This window comes from Marmota flaviventris, chromosome 19 (assembly GCF_047511675.1).
Source record: "Marmota flaviventris isolate mMarFla1 chromosome 19, mMarFla1.hap1, whole genome shotgun sequence".
NCBI lineage: Eukaryota > Metazoa > Chordata > Mammalia > Rodentia > Sciuridae > Marmota > Marmota flaviventris.
The window spans coordinates 8,260,262-8,275,262 of NC_092516.1; the positions used below are offsets into that span (position 1 = coordinate 8,260,262).

The window sequence follows — 15,001 nt, forward strand, 5'->3', positions numbered from 1 at the left end:
GGGTGTCCAGCACCTCACCCACTGAGTGTGCTCCCATCCACTTGTCATCCTGAAGTTCTCGTGTCATTTCCGTGGCCTCCCTGTTCTTTTGCTCAGAGCTCAGCTTGGCCTCTAACCCAGTGCTTGCTTGGCAGGGATGCCCCCCTACGCCTTGCCGGCACTGCTCCCCAGGTCTTGGGGTGTGCCTGTGTGCCCTTTCCATGGGAGCAGCTGTCCAGCATGGGCCCACCTGGCTCCTAATTTCGCCTCCCCTCCCAGTGTCTGTGCAGGTTGGCTGTGGTGAGTACTCTGGCCCTCCATTGGTAACACATCTTCCCCGGCTCCTGAGTGTCACAGCAGAAGCAGCACAGACACCCACTTCTGCATTGTCATTGTGTGGGAGCAGGCAGCTTAGAGCTCAGCCAGGGAGTGCCAGCCACCCCCCCGAGGGTGAGGGGACTCAGGCTCAGGTGGGTGCCAGTTCCCCCTCCAGAGGCTACCAGCTCCTGTCCCACACTGATCGCTTGGCCTGAAGCACCTCTTACTGGCCCCCCTTAGGTTCTGTGCAGTGCCCTGAGTCTTGGATCCACTGGCAATGCTTTTCCTTGGTTATTAAAGAGTAAGGATGTTAAGCTGGGCATAACGGCAGATGCCTGTGATCCCAGTGGCTCAGAAGGCTGAGGCAGGAGGATTGCAAGTTCTAGGCCAGCTTCTGCAATGTCACAAGATCCTGTCTCAAAATAAAAAGGACTGGAGATGTAATTCAATGGTAGAGCACCCTGGTTTCTAGCCCCAGTACTGCAAAAAGAAAAGAAAAGCAAACATTAAATGCCTTAGGACCTCACCATCCACAAGGTGAGCACGATGAGCCCTCACAGAGTTGAAAGGAGACCCTTCCTGGGACAGTGCCATAGGAATCACCAAGATGCAGTCCCTGGGTCTAGTGGTTTTGTGTTGACAGCTGTGGAGGAGCTGCATGATACGAGTGATTATGACGTGAGTGATTGCACTTGGAGGCTTAGTACAAAGAAGCCACATTCTCCACCAGAGTCCATGGCAGCCAGCACCTCCCCACTGGTGTGGAGAGAAGGAACAGGGAGGGGTGCAATAGTTCTGGGCCTAGACCTAAGTGGGGACAGGAAGTGTGGATTCTTAAAGGTGAGGGCATGTAGTTGAAATGAGTTCCATTGGGCCTCCCTTCTCCTGCAGAGGCACTGGCTCTCTGCTGCCCAGGGAAGCCTGTGCTGGTCAAAAGCTAGCAGCAGAACACTCCAGCACTTGGCTCTTTGGCCCTGGGCAGCATGCTGGTGGTTTATTTTCCCTGGGGATGCATCTTCTGCCACACTGAAGGGGAGAACACTGACTGCCTGGGTACTTAGCACAGCTGCTGAGATTTGACAAGATCCAAGCAAAGAAAACAAGCAAATGGGGCTGCAGTGACCTCCCCTTCCTGGTGTGTCCAAAAGCTACAGCCACCAGGCAGCTTCTGCATCCCTTGGGATGAATGGGCCCACCTTGCCAAGACCGTTCTGACCTGGGGAGGGTAAGGGCAGAGGGTCCCGACCCTGGGCCATGCTCAGCAGGGCCTGCTGTGTCCATGGAGAAGGCTGCACACAGCTCCTTGCCAGTGGAGACAGCTGTCTCCCGTCTCTCTGCCTCCTAGCACTCAGGTGTGTCTCTCTGTTCTGGCATTGTGTATCAATCACTTTGATTGGTGTCAGTCACACTGCATGTTAGAATTCTGCCCCTGACGTCGCAGAATGAGGTGGCAGGCTCCAGGCACTAGGGAACAAGTCCCCCAGAAGATGTGGCCTACACAGTGATTGTCACCAAACCAGCTGTGCCCTGGCCCATGGTAGCTGGGAGGTCTCAGCAAGGCCCTGGGTCCAGAGGGTGGCTGTGTGGGGTGTGCTCTGCTGCCCTGGGGCTTGGGGGTTTCTCTCACCTACCAGGGGGAGATGGGGTTAGCACCTGTGGACTTAAAGATGCTTCCTCAGAATGTGGCATCTCTGCAGCAGCTCACGGGCCTGTTTATCAGGGGCCTCCCACACACCCCTTGGGCCTAAGATTCACAGGACACGTGTCACAGCCATGTGAAGCACAAGTGGATTTAGCGCACTGTTAGCGTGGGTATACAGAGCAAGATCTGGTGGGCGGAACTTGAAGTGGGTCCTTAGGCTGAGGCCTCCGGCTGTGTTTTCTGGTGGAGTGTGCAGCTCCAATGAGGGACTCAGGGCTCCCCCATTTCCCTCTAGATAGGGTGGGGGACCAGGGCTCACTGCCTACAAGCAGCTGCCTGCCATGGTTTCTCTCACCTGCATCAGACCTGCTCATTCTAGGACCTTCCTAGGTGGCACTGCAGCCATGTCGCCCTGCAGGAAGCATGGTGGGCCCAGCAGGCCTTGAGTCTGTCAGGAGGACTCAAGTGCTGTGTGATGCCCTGGTGCCGACTCCCTGCACAGAGCCCTAGAGTGCACCGGGCACCCTGTGCCCAGGTGGGGCAGTGCTCAGGAAGTGGAGCTGCCACTGGGCCCTTTGGTGATAGCCCCCAGATGCACAGAGCTGGGTGAGGGCCAAGAGTGTTGAGGCTCGTGGCCCAGGAGGCCTGAGCCCTGACTGCTGCCTTCAATGCCACGTGCCTGTTCTGACACTGCCCTGGAGGGGTGTCCATGCCTCAGTGACCATTGCCCCTGGACAGCTGGGCCCTTCCACCTGCGGGCAGGGCCTGTCAGAACCATCCAGTGTGGCCCATCCCTGTGTTGCCTGCCCCTTCTGTATCAGGTCCAGGTCTTCTGAGGAGCTAGCCATCAAAACACAGACCAGTGGACACCTGGGTGCTGCGGCTCACTAGGTTGCTGTGCTCTCCTGGCTGGTGGAAGCGGGTGGACACCTGGGTGCTGCAGCCCACTAGGTTGCTACACTCTTCTGGCCGGTGGAAGTGGGTGACCCTCACGAGGGCCTGGCAGCAGGAGTGCCCTTGGAGGGTGTGGTGCAGCTCTTTTTTCCCCTATTCCAATTGGTTACACGTGATAGCAATTGCATTTCGACTCGTTGTTCATGATGGAGCACAGCCTTTCATTTCTTTGGTTGTACATGATGTGGAGTCACTGTTTGTGGATCTTGCCCAAACCTAGGGTGATGACGTCCTTCTCCTTTCACATCTTTCCCATCCCCACACCCCCTTCCTCTTCCTCCTTCCCCTCTGCCAATCCAGAGTTCCTGTAGTGCAGGCTCTTGCTGTCTCAGTTTTGGATCCAGAGTTTTGTGAAAGCAGCAGCCCCACACACACTATTTCCGTCACTTGCGTCTCATGTCAGCATGGTACACACTCATGGGAACTGATGTCCACTTGATTAACGTCTCCCTGGGTTTCCTGGCCTGGGCCCCAGGGGGTACGTAGTCTCTGGGGCTCCTCTCAGACTTCCCTGTTTCTTTCTTTTTTTAATATTTATTTTTTAGTTTTTGGTGGACACAATATCTTTATTATTATTTTTTTTTATGTGGTGCTGAGGATCGAACCCAACGCCCCGCGCATGCCAGGCGAGTGCACTACCGCTTGAGCCACATCCCCAGCCCCAGACTTCCCTGTTTCTGACACCGGGGTGGTTTGGGGAGCCCCTCCATTGGGACTGGCCTATGGTTCCCATGGCTGGACAGGAGCTGGACTTGGGAGGGAGAGTCAGGGAGGCACCTGCGTGTACCCAGCAGGACTTTCTCCTGTCCTGTGCCCAGGGCAGGAAGGCCATGCAGCCCACAGCAAGACTCTGCTTGGGACTCTGTCTCTGGTCCCCCTTGATTTGCTGAGCAACTTGTGTCAGTGCAGACTTGTGAATGTCTGTCTATAGCTATGATTTAATATTAATTAGGTCCCATGTTATCAGCTTTTAATCTTAAAGTAATCTCTACACACAGTAGCACTCCAGGGTGGATGAGGGGTGCTTCCACACCTGCCAGTACCTATGCGGCCTTCCCTGTCCCTCCTGGTCCTCTGCAGCCACACGTGCACATGTGTGTAAACATGGCGACTCTAGCTGTGAACCACCCTCAAAGCAAATGGCCCTGTCCCCAGCACCCTGCGGGTGGTGTCTCAGGGGGAGCCCCCAGTAGCATTGACTTGGCAGGCCACTTCAGCAAATCCAGGAGCACTTGGGCCACTTGGGCTGTCATCGTCCTGCCCCTGGGGGCTGACAGGTGGCAGTGTGGTAGTGGCCCACCCGTCCCCAGTGTGGGTCCTGCTGGTGCCTTGCTCCACCTGAGGGCAGACTCCTCCTGTGGAGTCTTCTGGCGAGCCTCCGTCAGGGAAGGGTGCCCCCAGCCGCGACCTCCCACGCCCACTTGAGCAGGAAGCCTTCCACGGACCCCCTTGGCAGCACAGCCTGTGATGGGCTCAGACTCGTGCTCTCAAGGCGTCCTCATGGGGTGCGGGGAGAAGGGTGGTTGAGGGTACATGCCCACCCAGCTCCAGGCCCTGGTCCTGCTCTCAGAGCTCCAAGTCTCCTTTCCACAGAGGCACGTCTGCCATTTGGGTGATGTCTCGGGTTCTCATTTGACCTGGGCACAAAGCTTGGTTGGCGTTGGCCCTACTGAGCCCTTTGTGTGTTTTGCTTCCCCAACCAGGCTGGGAGTCGCAGCTGCTGGAAACAGGGTTCCTGGGAATCTTCCTGTGCCCCTGGTGGACTCTGTCCCGACTGCCCCGTCACACCCCCACGCCCTGGACAGTGCTGTGGGCCTTCCGTTGGCTCATCTTCAGGATCATGCTTGGAGCTGTGAGTAGGACTTTTGTTGGAATATTTCAGGAATGATGTGCCCAAGACATGTCTGGTAGCTCTGCTGGACCTCCTGCAGACCCTCCAGCTGCCCTCTGGCCCTGCACAGGACGCTTTCTGTGGGAAACAGTAAGGGCCTGGGGCCTGTTCTCCAGAAGGTGCAGGAGGAGCCAGTGATTGGTTTTTGGTGTCCTCCCACAGGAGTGTCAGGCTTTCCAAGGACAGGAGTGACCTGCCACCGTAACGAGGTGGAGGTGGACCTCCGCAGTCCAGCACCTGGGAGCTGCTGGCTCCACCCTACCTGTCTGTCTGGTCTCCTTGGGACTCAGTGTAGCTGACCTCGAGGCATCTCAGACTCCATGGGTGTGTGCAGACTTCCTTCCTGTAGGGCAGTGCGCATCTCGTCTGTCATGTAGCACGAGTGTGACATCTTGTGTGTCCTTTGCCTGGAGCTGCTGCCTGTGCCCTGCTGTGCCTTTCATAGCTCACTGGAGGCTGGAGGCCAGAAGCTGAGGATAGAGGCTCTGCCACTCTTAATTCCATAGTCACCCTGAGATTTCCAGAAGCGGGAGGGAGGAGGTTCCCGTGGCTCCTGCCTGTGCCACAGAGGGCAGCCGAAGTTTGCTCACCTTCTCTGCTGATCCTGGTTAGTGAGCTCTTCGTGTTCCCGCTAGAATAATCACAGAAAATTGTTTTTCCACCTTGGAAACTCGGCTCTGCTTCTGCTTGCCCTAAGTCCTGTGGAGATCTCCCCCTGGCGTAGGAGGCATGGCACGAAGGACAAGTCTTTTGTGCCACCTGCTGGCAGGCTGCTCCCATGGGGGGGGCGTGGCTCTCCACCAGAGCCTCCTTCAGTCTAGAATGTTCCACACTGTTCCCTGCCTGGCCTGACTTTGACTCTTGGGCTGGTCTGGTAGCCTCATGGCTCTCCCTGCAGTGCATCATGGGAGGTGGCCCTGCCCACCCTGTTCTGGGCAGCTGCCGCACATTCCCTCTGAGCAGGCATTGGTGCTGGCTCAGGAGGATACCCTGTTGCGATACAGCATTTGTGAGGAGCCCTCTGGGCCATGGGGGCGTGAACTTGCAGGACCTCCTCCCAGCTCCTTGAGGTGGTAACCAGCTCCTGGCCTGACCAGCTTTGCAAACAGCTCCTCTGTGAGGGAGCAGCAGGCCAATTCTCAGGTGAGACAGGCTCCCAGGACACAAACGGCCACTCCTTTACCACAAGCTGCAGGTCGCTTATGATGGAGCTCGCTTATGATGGAGCTCGCTGTATGGCCTCAGTCAGGAGACCCCCATGGAGAGGTCCCCTGGGCCTTCTGGGCAAGGATGCTGGGGTTTGTTGTTTTTAAAATTTTTTAGTTGTAAATGGACATAACTTTATTTTTTCCTACGAGGTGCTGAGGATCGAGCCCAGTGCCTCACACACGCTGGGCAAGTACTCTACCACTGAGCCCCCACCTCAGCTCAAGGGTGCTATTTTAATCAACTTTTTCGTCACTGTGACCAAAAGACCCAACAAGAACAATTAGCGGAGGAAAAGTTTATTTGGCTCACAGTTTCAGAGGTCTCAGGCCATAGACAGCCAACTCCATAGCTCTGGGCCCAAGGCGAGGCAGAACCTCTTGGCAGAAGACTATGGTGGAAAAAATCAGCTCAGAACATGGTAGACAGGAAGCAGGGACAGAATATAAACCCAAAGTCATGCCCCCAGTGACCCACCTCCTCCTGCCACACCCCACCTGCCTGCACTCCCACCCAGGTAATCCCTCAGTGGATTAATGCACTGTCAGGTCACGGCTCTCTTAAGCGAGTCATCTCACCTCCAAGCCTTCTCACACAGCCTCCCACGTGAGCCTGTGGGGACATCTCGCATTTAAACCAGAGCAGATGTGCAGGTGGACATCCCCAGGCTGGCTGCCGTGCCTTTCCCTTCCCCCACTCTAGTGCTCCTGTGCAGGGTGTCACTGCAGGTCCAGCAGCACCTGGGTGATGGACATGCTGACCTGTGCCTTGTATGAGTGGCAGTCACCAGGAGCACCTGAGAGGCTGTCTCTGGGCAGTGGGGACCCCAGCAGCCCCCCAGATCCTACTGTTTTCATATGTGGATGTGGAAGCCACCTGATTCCCAGTGCCCACTGCACTTCCCTGCCTGATATGTCATCCAGTGGGTCAACCCTCTGCAGCAGGGTACCTCTGCATCCCTGTCCTCCTGGACGGGGGCTTCCAGGAGGGCCCTGGAGGCAGCAGGGCATAGCCCGCCACATCCACTGCCATGGACAGCCAGCAGCCCCCTAGCTGCCCACACTGTGCTTTGGTCTCTCAGGCTTTGTGTCCTGCCCGAGTCAGGTGTATGTGGGACCATGGCAGCCAGGCGAGAGGGCAGGCAGGTGTGTGTGGCCCTCGGAGAGCAGGGGACTGCAGGTACAGGAGGTTGGGGTGCCCGTGACGGGCAGCTCAGCAGTGGCCCTGCCTCCAGCCCCACAGGCTGCCGCTGTCTCCCAGCCGCTCTCCAGTGGAGGAGGAGGATGGGGTACTTCCTGAGGCACTCAGCTGTCCCTGGAGACCATGCCATTGTCTGGCGGTGGGTAGGAGCGCAGATGCCCCCGATCGTCAGTAAGCACAGAAGGAGAAACCTTTCAGACTGTCGTGGAGCTTCTTGGGCATGGCGGTGCAAGCCGGGGCCTGGGAGCAGGAGCCCAGCCCCTGGAGGAGCAGTGGGGCTGTTTGTGCGTGGCTCTGGTGCCAAGAGTTGAGCAGCCCCCCGGGAGCCTGACAGAGCGTGCAGTCATTAGTACATTCTCAGGAGCCATTTATGGCACTTTGATTGACTGTTAGTGCCAGCTGGATGGAAATTGCCAGGTGACTAAAAGGTATAATCACTGATATCGTCTTAGGTTGGATATTATTAACCTGCAGTGGGAAGCAGAGCGTCAACTTGATGACAGTGACAGCAGCCATGGGCCCTATGTGGGGTGGGCAGGCGTGGGTCCTGTGTGAAGTGGGCAGGCGTGGGTCCTGTGTGTGGGGTGGGCAGGCGTAGTCCTGTGTGAGGTAGGCAGGCATGAGTCCTGTGTGAGGTGGGCAGGCGTGGGCCCTGTGTGTGGGGTGGACAGGCGTGGTCCTGCGTGGGGTGGGCAGGCGTGGGTCCTGTGTGTGAGGTGGGCGGGCGTAGGTCCTGTGTGGGGTGGGCAGGCGTGGGTCCTGTAGGAGGGCGGGGCGTAGGTCCTGTGTGTGAGGTGGGCGGGCGTGGGCCCTGTGTCTGGGGTGGGCCGGCATGGGTCCTGCATGAGGTGGGCAGGCATGGGCCCTGTGTATGGGGTGGGCAGGCGTGGACCCTGCATGAGGTGGGCGGGAGTGGGTCCTGTGTGTGAGGTGGGCAGGCGTGGGTCCACTTTAGGGTTGGCATGTGTGGGGCATAGCCCCCTAGGCCTGTGCCCCCCCAGCCCTCTGCCCCCCCCAGCCCTCTGCCCCCCCAGCCCTCTATCCCCACTAGCCCTCTATCCCCCCTAGCCCTCTATCTCCCCCAGCACTCTGCCCCCCATCCTTCTATCCCCCAGCCTTCTACCCCCCCAGCCCTCTATCCCCCAGCACTCTGCCCCCTAGTCCTTTATCCCCCCCAGCCCTCTCTCCCCGCCAGCACTCTGCCCCCCCAGCCTTCTATCCCCCCAGCCCTCTATCCACCCAGCCCTCTGCCCCCCAGCCCTCTGCTCCCCCTCAGCCCTCTATTCCCCCCAGCCCTCTGCTCCCCCCTCAGGCCTCTGTCCCCCCCAGCCTTCTACCCCCCCAGCCTTTATTCCCCCAGCCCTCTAGTCCCCCCCATCCCTCTGCACCCCCAGGCCTCTGCTCCCCCAGGCCTCTGCTTCCCCCGGCCTCTGCGCTCCCCAGCCCTCTACCCCCCCCCAGCCCTTTATCCCCCCCAGCCCTCTATTCCCCCAAGCCCTCTGCCCCCCCAGGCCTCTGCTCCCCCCTCCAGGCCTCTGCTCCCCCTAGCCCTCTGCTCCCCCACCCTCTGCCCCCCCACCCCTCTGCTTCCCCAGCCTTCTGCCCCCCCACCTCTCTGCCCCCCCCCAAGCCTCTGCTCCCCCCAGCCCACTATTCCCCACAGGCCTCTGCCCGCCCCAGGCCTCTGCCCGCCCCAGGCCTCTGCTCCCCCAGGCCTCTGCCCCCAGGCCACAGGGGCGCTGAAAGTCCTACTCAAAGCCAGTACTAAGGGACTGTGCTCTGGCATTTCACATTCCCTGGCAGCTCGCGGGTCCCTGAAGCTGATCCTGATGGAGCCCCAGGGCCCAAGGCAGGGTGCCTGAGTGAGGAGCTCACAGAAGTGCTGCTTCTCCCAACGCCAGGTGTCCAGGGCCTCACCCCTGGAGTTCTCTGTGCAGGCCCAGAAGTAGGCACAGGCCACCATCTCCCTGTGAGACACAGCTGCTCCTGCTGCATGCTGCAGACCATGTGGAGTGGGGTCTGCAGGGACTCACTTGGGCCTCGTGGCCCTCGTTTCTGTGGTGGCATCTCTTCCACCATGGCCCAGGGGAGGGCATGCAGAGAAGGCAACCAGAAGTGGAGGGGGTGGTCAGCCTTCCTGTGAGTCCTGCTGGAGGGCTGTGGGAAAGAATCGGTCAGCAGCCCCCCTGAGGGTTTTCCTCGCCATTAGCCCTGCATCCCAGCAGTTCAGTCTTCTGGGCAGCATGAGGAACTGGCGAGGTCACACGAGTCTTTGTCACAGCCACCTGACGGCCACGGGGGCTCTGGCTTGGGGAGTCCCTGAGGATGGGTGACGCTGACCACCTTCCACTCACCTGTTGGCCGTGCAGGTCTGTTTTGCTCCTTTGCCTGTTTTTTAGCTGGGTTGTTCAATTCTTGGTGTAGAGTTGGAGGTTCATTCTGCACTCTGGATATCAGTCCTTATCCCATGTGAGGGCAGCAAACACCCTCTCACCCCCGAGGCTACCTCTTCACTGCCAGCGCCTCTGGTGCTGGCTGTTGTGCTCACGCGGTCCCACCGCCCTCCATGGCTCCCGTGCAGGCTGTTGGGCTCACGTGGTCCCACTGTCCTCCATGGCTCCTGCGCAAGCAGGGCAGAACTGTTGGGCTCATACAGTCCCACTGTCTAACTCTGCTTTTGTTGCCTGTGCTATTGATGTTGAACTCGCGACTCATGGCCCAGACCAGTATCAAGGTGTCTTGCACCTTCTCTTCTGGGAGTTTTCTGACTTCAGCTCCTAAAGTCTTTAGTCCCTTGGAGCTGATTTCTCATACAGTGCAAGGGTCCTGCTTCGTTCTTTGCCTTGTTCCCACCTGGGTTTCCCAGCACCCTTGTGGAAGAGACCGTCCATTTCCTGCCATGTGGTCCTGGCACCCTTGTGGAGGACCTATTGACATGCCTTATTTCTGGGCTCTCCCGTCTTAGTCCTCAAGTCTGTTTTTATGCCACCATCCTGTTCTGACTGATGTGCCTTTCTAGTGGAGTCTGAAAGCAGGAAGTGTGAGGCAGTCAGCTTGCTTGCTTTCTCAAGAATGCTGTAGCTGTAGTCTCTCAGGTTTACATGTGTGTCTCCATGCAGATTTTAGCAGTGCTCTCCCATCCTGTGGGAAGAAGTGCCACTGGGATTTGGTAGGAAGTGCAGTGCACCTGTGCAGATCACTTTGAGCAGTACCGTTAAGAGGCAGCAAGTGCTGGTGAGGATGTGGAGATGAGGGACCCCTGGCACTGGCGGGAATGTCAGCACAGCCGTCGTGGGAGACAGCATGCAGACTCCGTAGAGTCAGGATAGACCCCACCTGGTGCGGCATTTCACGTTCGGCACCTCTGTAGGAGCCTGTCATCATGTTGAGAGACATCTGCTTCCCGTTTCTTCACAGCTGTGCACAGGAGCCAGACAGGAAGCACCTAGCGTCCACACACAGCTGGATGGGTGAGGGAGCTGTGGTGGAGAAGCAGCAAGTCCTGCCCTTGGCGGCAGCTGGTGAGCCTAGGATGTAAGCCAGGCTCAGGGAGAGTGCCTCAGCTGGGCAGAGCAGAGGGTGCCGGGGAGCGCAGAGGACGCCCAGAGGACACAGTCCCATCAGAAGGCGGCAGGTCTTGGGCTCTGAGGAGTAGCATGGGGGCTCTAGTTGACAGCCCCCCCGCCCACGTAGACGTGGACATACCAGGAAGGCGGCTTTCATGAGTTGTGGCTGCACACGCACAACCACAATCAATGGGCTTGCTTGATGGTGTCTGGGAATCAGGCCGTCGTGTTCTAAGCCTGTGTGCACAGTGCTGTCACTTTTGCCTCAGCAAAGATGGGGAAATGAAGCTAAAGAACAAAACAAATGATACATTTAAATAAGGTTGGTAGCTGAACTAGTAATATTGGATTAATAGGGACAGGAACATTATTGTATTCTTACAAGTTTTCTGCAAATCTCAGGTTTTTAAAAAATAACTCATTAAGGCTGGGTGTGGTAGTGTACTGTAACCCCGGGAGGATAGCGATTTCCAGGCCAGCGTCGGAAATTTAGTGAGGCCCTTCGCAACCTGGCTGGGGATGGAACCCAGTGTTAACTGTCCCTGGGTTCCATCCCCAGTACCAAAAAACAGAAATAAATAAAAGTAAATTGTTGGGCTGGGGATGTGGCTCAAGCGGTAGCGCGCTCGCCTGGCATGGGTGCGGCCCGGGTTCGATCCTCAGCACCACATACAAACAAAGATGTTGTGTCCACCGAAAACTAAAAAATAAATTAAATTCTCTCTCTCTCTGTCTCTCTCTCTCTCTCTCTTAAAAAATGTTTAAAAAAAAAGTAAATTGTTAAAGGAAAATATACACAACTTTATGTGCATAAATTAAGCAACTTAGATGAAATGGTTACTAGATGAAATGGCTAGAAGAAGAAATAAAAATTCTACATATTTCTGTAAATTTAGATGATGCAAATGAACAAAAAGCACTTCCCACTAGGAAAACGCCCAGACCAGGAGGCTTGAGTGATGTGTCCTATGAAGTGTCTCAGGAGGAGGACCCCAGCCTCTGACGCAGCAGAGGGAGGGACAGACAGTTCCTCCAGGAATCAGGTGAACACAGCAGCATGTGAAAAGTATAAGGCTCCACGGCCCGTGGGTTTCCCCCAGAGCACTCGGTTGGCTCAGTAGTCAAGGCTAATGCCATTCACCCTATTCACGGATTAAAGAAGCAAGGGGTAAAGTAACTTCGATCATCTCAGTAGAGGTAGAAGAGGCATTGGACACAATTAAACATTTACGATTAACAAAAACAAATTCTTGGCAAGCTAGAAATAGAAAGCAACTTCCTCAACCTGATAAGAGATTAACCGCACAAATAGCCTACTGCTGGTGCCATGTTTAGTGGTGAGGCTGGGCAACTTTATAAACTGGGAACCAGGCTGGGTGTCTGCTCCTAACGGCTACCAGCAGGGATTGAAGATCTTAGCTTGTAAATAAAGCAGGAAAAAGAAGTAAAGCTCCCAAAGACTGGAACAGAGGAAGTAAAGTGGCCTGTATTCTCAGAGAGGCTGGTGTGCAGATGGTGCTGAGGACCAGTGTAGGGACCCACCCACTTCACAGGGTCCCGGACCACTGCACAAGTCACTGTGTCCTGCACGCTGGCAAAAACTGACAGGGAACTGAATTCTTAAATGTAACTTTTATAACAATATCCAAAACTACAATATAGGAACGTTTAATAAAAGAAGTGCTGCTTACATCCTGAATGCCACCAAATGTTGCCGAGAGGAACTAAAGGGGACTTAAGTAGATAAGGAGATAGATTCTGCTCACGATCCTGAGTTATGAATTGTTCCCAAGTTGATCTGCAAATTTCATGAAATCCCAAAGACAATCAGCACTGCGCACCACCCGAGCAGGCACGTTTGCACATCATGCACCCAGGGCCGTCCACTGGGAACACAGGCCAGGCCCTTCCCTGGGAACAGGGAGGAGGGCAGACACTGGGCCCTGCTCCACCTCTGCCCCCACAGCATCAGGGGACTCCTTGCTGGCCCGGCCCATCCCTGCGATGCTGGGGAGTCTGTGAATGACCTGAAGACTGGAGCCAACAGGTTGCTGGAGTTGGGGAGAGGAGCGCAGGCACTGGAGACCTGGGCGGGGCCACAGCCGGGGCTGTCCCAGGCTCCTTGCTGAGGCCCTCCTCCTGTCCTAGAGGCCTGCGGCCTGCCCTGTCCCATGCAGAGCAGGTGTGAGGAGGAGGTGGGTGGCCACTGACTTTCATAAATTGATAGAAGAATTTCTTTTCATAAATTGATAAACCAACACTTAGATGTGTGTGGAAATGCCAAGACCTTTTGTAATCAAAACAGTTTGGAGAAGAATGAAGTTGTAGGAATTACTCCAAGTGTCAAGGGGCCATGAGGCGGGCTGAGGCACCACAGGGTGGCCTCAGAGTCACACTGAGGGAAGCTGGACACGAAGGCGCATGTGTCCACCAGCCCCTGTCATGAGGGGTGTGGCACAGGCAGAGCTCACACAGCCTGGGAAGCTGTTGGGGAGGGGATGCAGGGTGCTTCCTGGGCAGTGGGAGTGTGTGGGCCACGAAGAGGGTGCATTTACTAATTTCCAGCTGTGGCTTCAGGCCGCTCGCATGTTACTCTGACCTGATGAGGGTGGGCCTCAGCTGGGGAGCCCCAGGGGGAATGGGCCGGAGGACAGTAATCCCACCAAGCCAGCTCATCTGTTGCCTTGGTTGAGCATCAAAACCATGTGTCTTGAGTGCTGGAAAGATGGTGGGCTCGGCCACACCCTCCACCCAGGTGGATGCCCCAGGGTGCCCCCACCTACAGCTGTGGCCCCAGGCATGTTGCTTCCTGTTCTGCTCTGGGTGTCATTGATATAGAGGTGGCATGTGGGCATGGTTCCTCCGTCATGGGCCAGGCAGGGATCTGAAGTGTCAGGAAGAACACAGATGTGTCCCTGGGTATGCCTGCAGGGGCTGCCATGGCACCTGGTGCTCAGGCCTGGTTCCTGCTTGCCCATCTGCTGCCCTGGTCACAGCTGCTCGCCCTTGGCATGCCGCCGAGGGAGCTGCATTGCCATGGAGCAGTGTGAGTGGCCACCCACCTCCTCCTCACACCTGCTCTGCATGGGACAGGGCAGGCCGCAGGCCTCCAGGACAGGAGGAGGGCCTCAGCAAGGAGCCTGGGACAGCCCCGGCTGTGGCCCCGCCCAGGTCTCCAGTGCCTGCGCTCCTCTCCCCAACTCCAGCAACCTGTTGGCTCCAGTCTTCAGGTCATTCACAGACTCCCCAGCATCGCAGGGATGGGCCGGGCCAGCAAGGAGTCCCCTGATGCTGTGGGGGCAGAGGTGGAGCAGGGCCCAGTGTCTGCCCTCCTCCCTGTTCCAGGGAAGGGCCTGGCCTGTGTTCCCAGTGGACGGCCCTGGGTGCATGATGTGCAAACGTGCCTGCTCGGGTGGTGTGCAGTGCTGATTGTCTTTGGGATTTCATGAAATTTGCAGATCAACTTGGGAACAATTCATAACTCAGGATCGTGAGCAGAATCTATCTCCTTATCTACTTAAGTCCCCTTTAGTGCATGATGTGCAAACGTGCCTGCTCGGGGTGGTGCACAGTGCTGAGGCGCTCAGTCACTTTAGTTCTGCCCTTTAGAGATGGGTGCTTGTGCCCATGGTTCCGCCTCGCTTCCTGCAGGGGTAGTTGTGGCGGGTTCATGCATTCCTCGTCCAGCAGTGCCTGGGCTCCTGTCACCAGGGCCAGGCTTCCTGTCAGGGCTGCTCTGCACCCCATGTGGGGCAGAGCATGGGCTTTCCACGAGGCCCTCTGCAGTCAGAGCTGCCCTGAGTACTCTGACCTGTGAACCTTCCTGAACCGGCAGGTGAGTGCTCTCAGTCCCTGCAGCCCTGGGAATTGAGCCAGCATCCATGTTGCCAGGAATCCTCAGGCCTGGACAGTACCCAAGGAGATGCTTTTCTTCCACTTTGACCCCTAGATGATTGGGAAGCTGAAAGCCTGCATCTCCCCATACCCCCTCCCAGACCCCCACTGCCTCCTGCCTGGAGGGTGTGCACACATCTGTCCACTAGAAGCAGCCGTGTGCGGAAGTGGTGCACATCTCCTTCCGCCCAGTGGGACCTGCTGTGGGTGAGCCTTAGCTAAAGAGGGTGCAGGCGGATCACGAGAAGCTGGAGAACATGATTCTGGAGAAGAGCAGGTGAGACGCAGAGTCATCAGCTGTGGGCGCCGTGTCCCCTCCCCGCTGCTGCTGCGTGCTTCTTCACTGGCCTT

At 57.0% G+C, this 15,001-nt stretch overlaps 1 protein-coding gene across 1 annotated transcript in view; it reads left to right on the forward strand.

The window, feature by feature from the left end:
- The window catches only part of Lmf1 (lipase maturation factor 1), a 61,127-nt gene that overhangs the window by 23,930 nt on the left and 22,196 nt on the right, over positions 1-15,001 (forward strand). Inside the window, exon 4 of the mRNA XM_027940798.3 lies at positions 4,597-4,745. Within this exon, the coding sequence (XP_027796599.2) occupies positions 4,597-4,745 (149 nt within the window). The remainder of the gene's footprint in view (positions 1-4,596; positions 4,746-15,001) is intronic.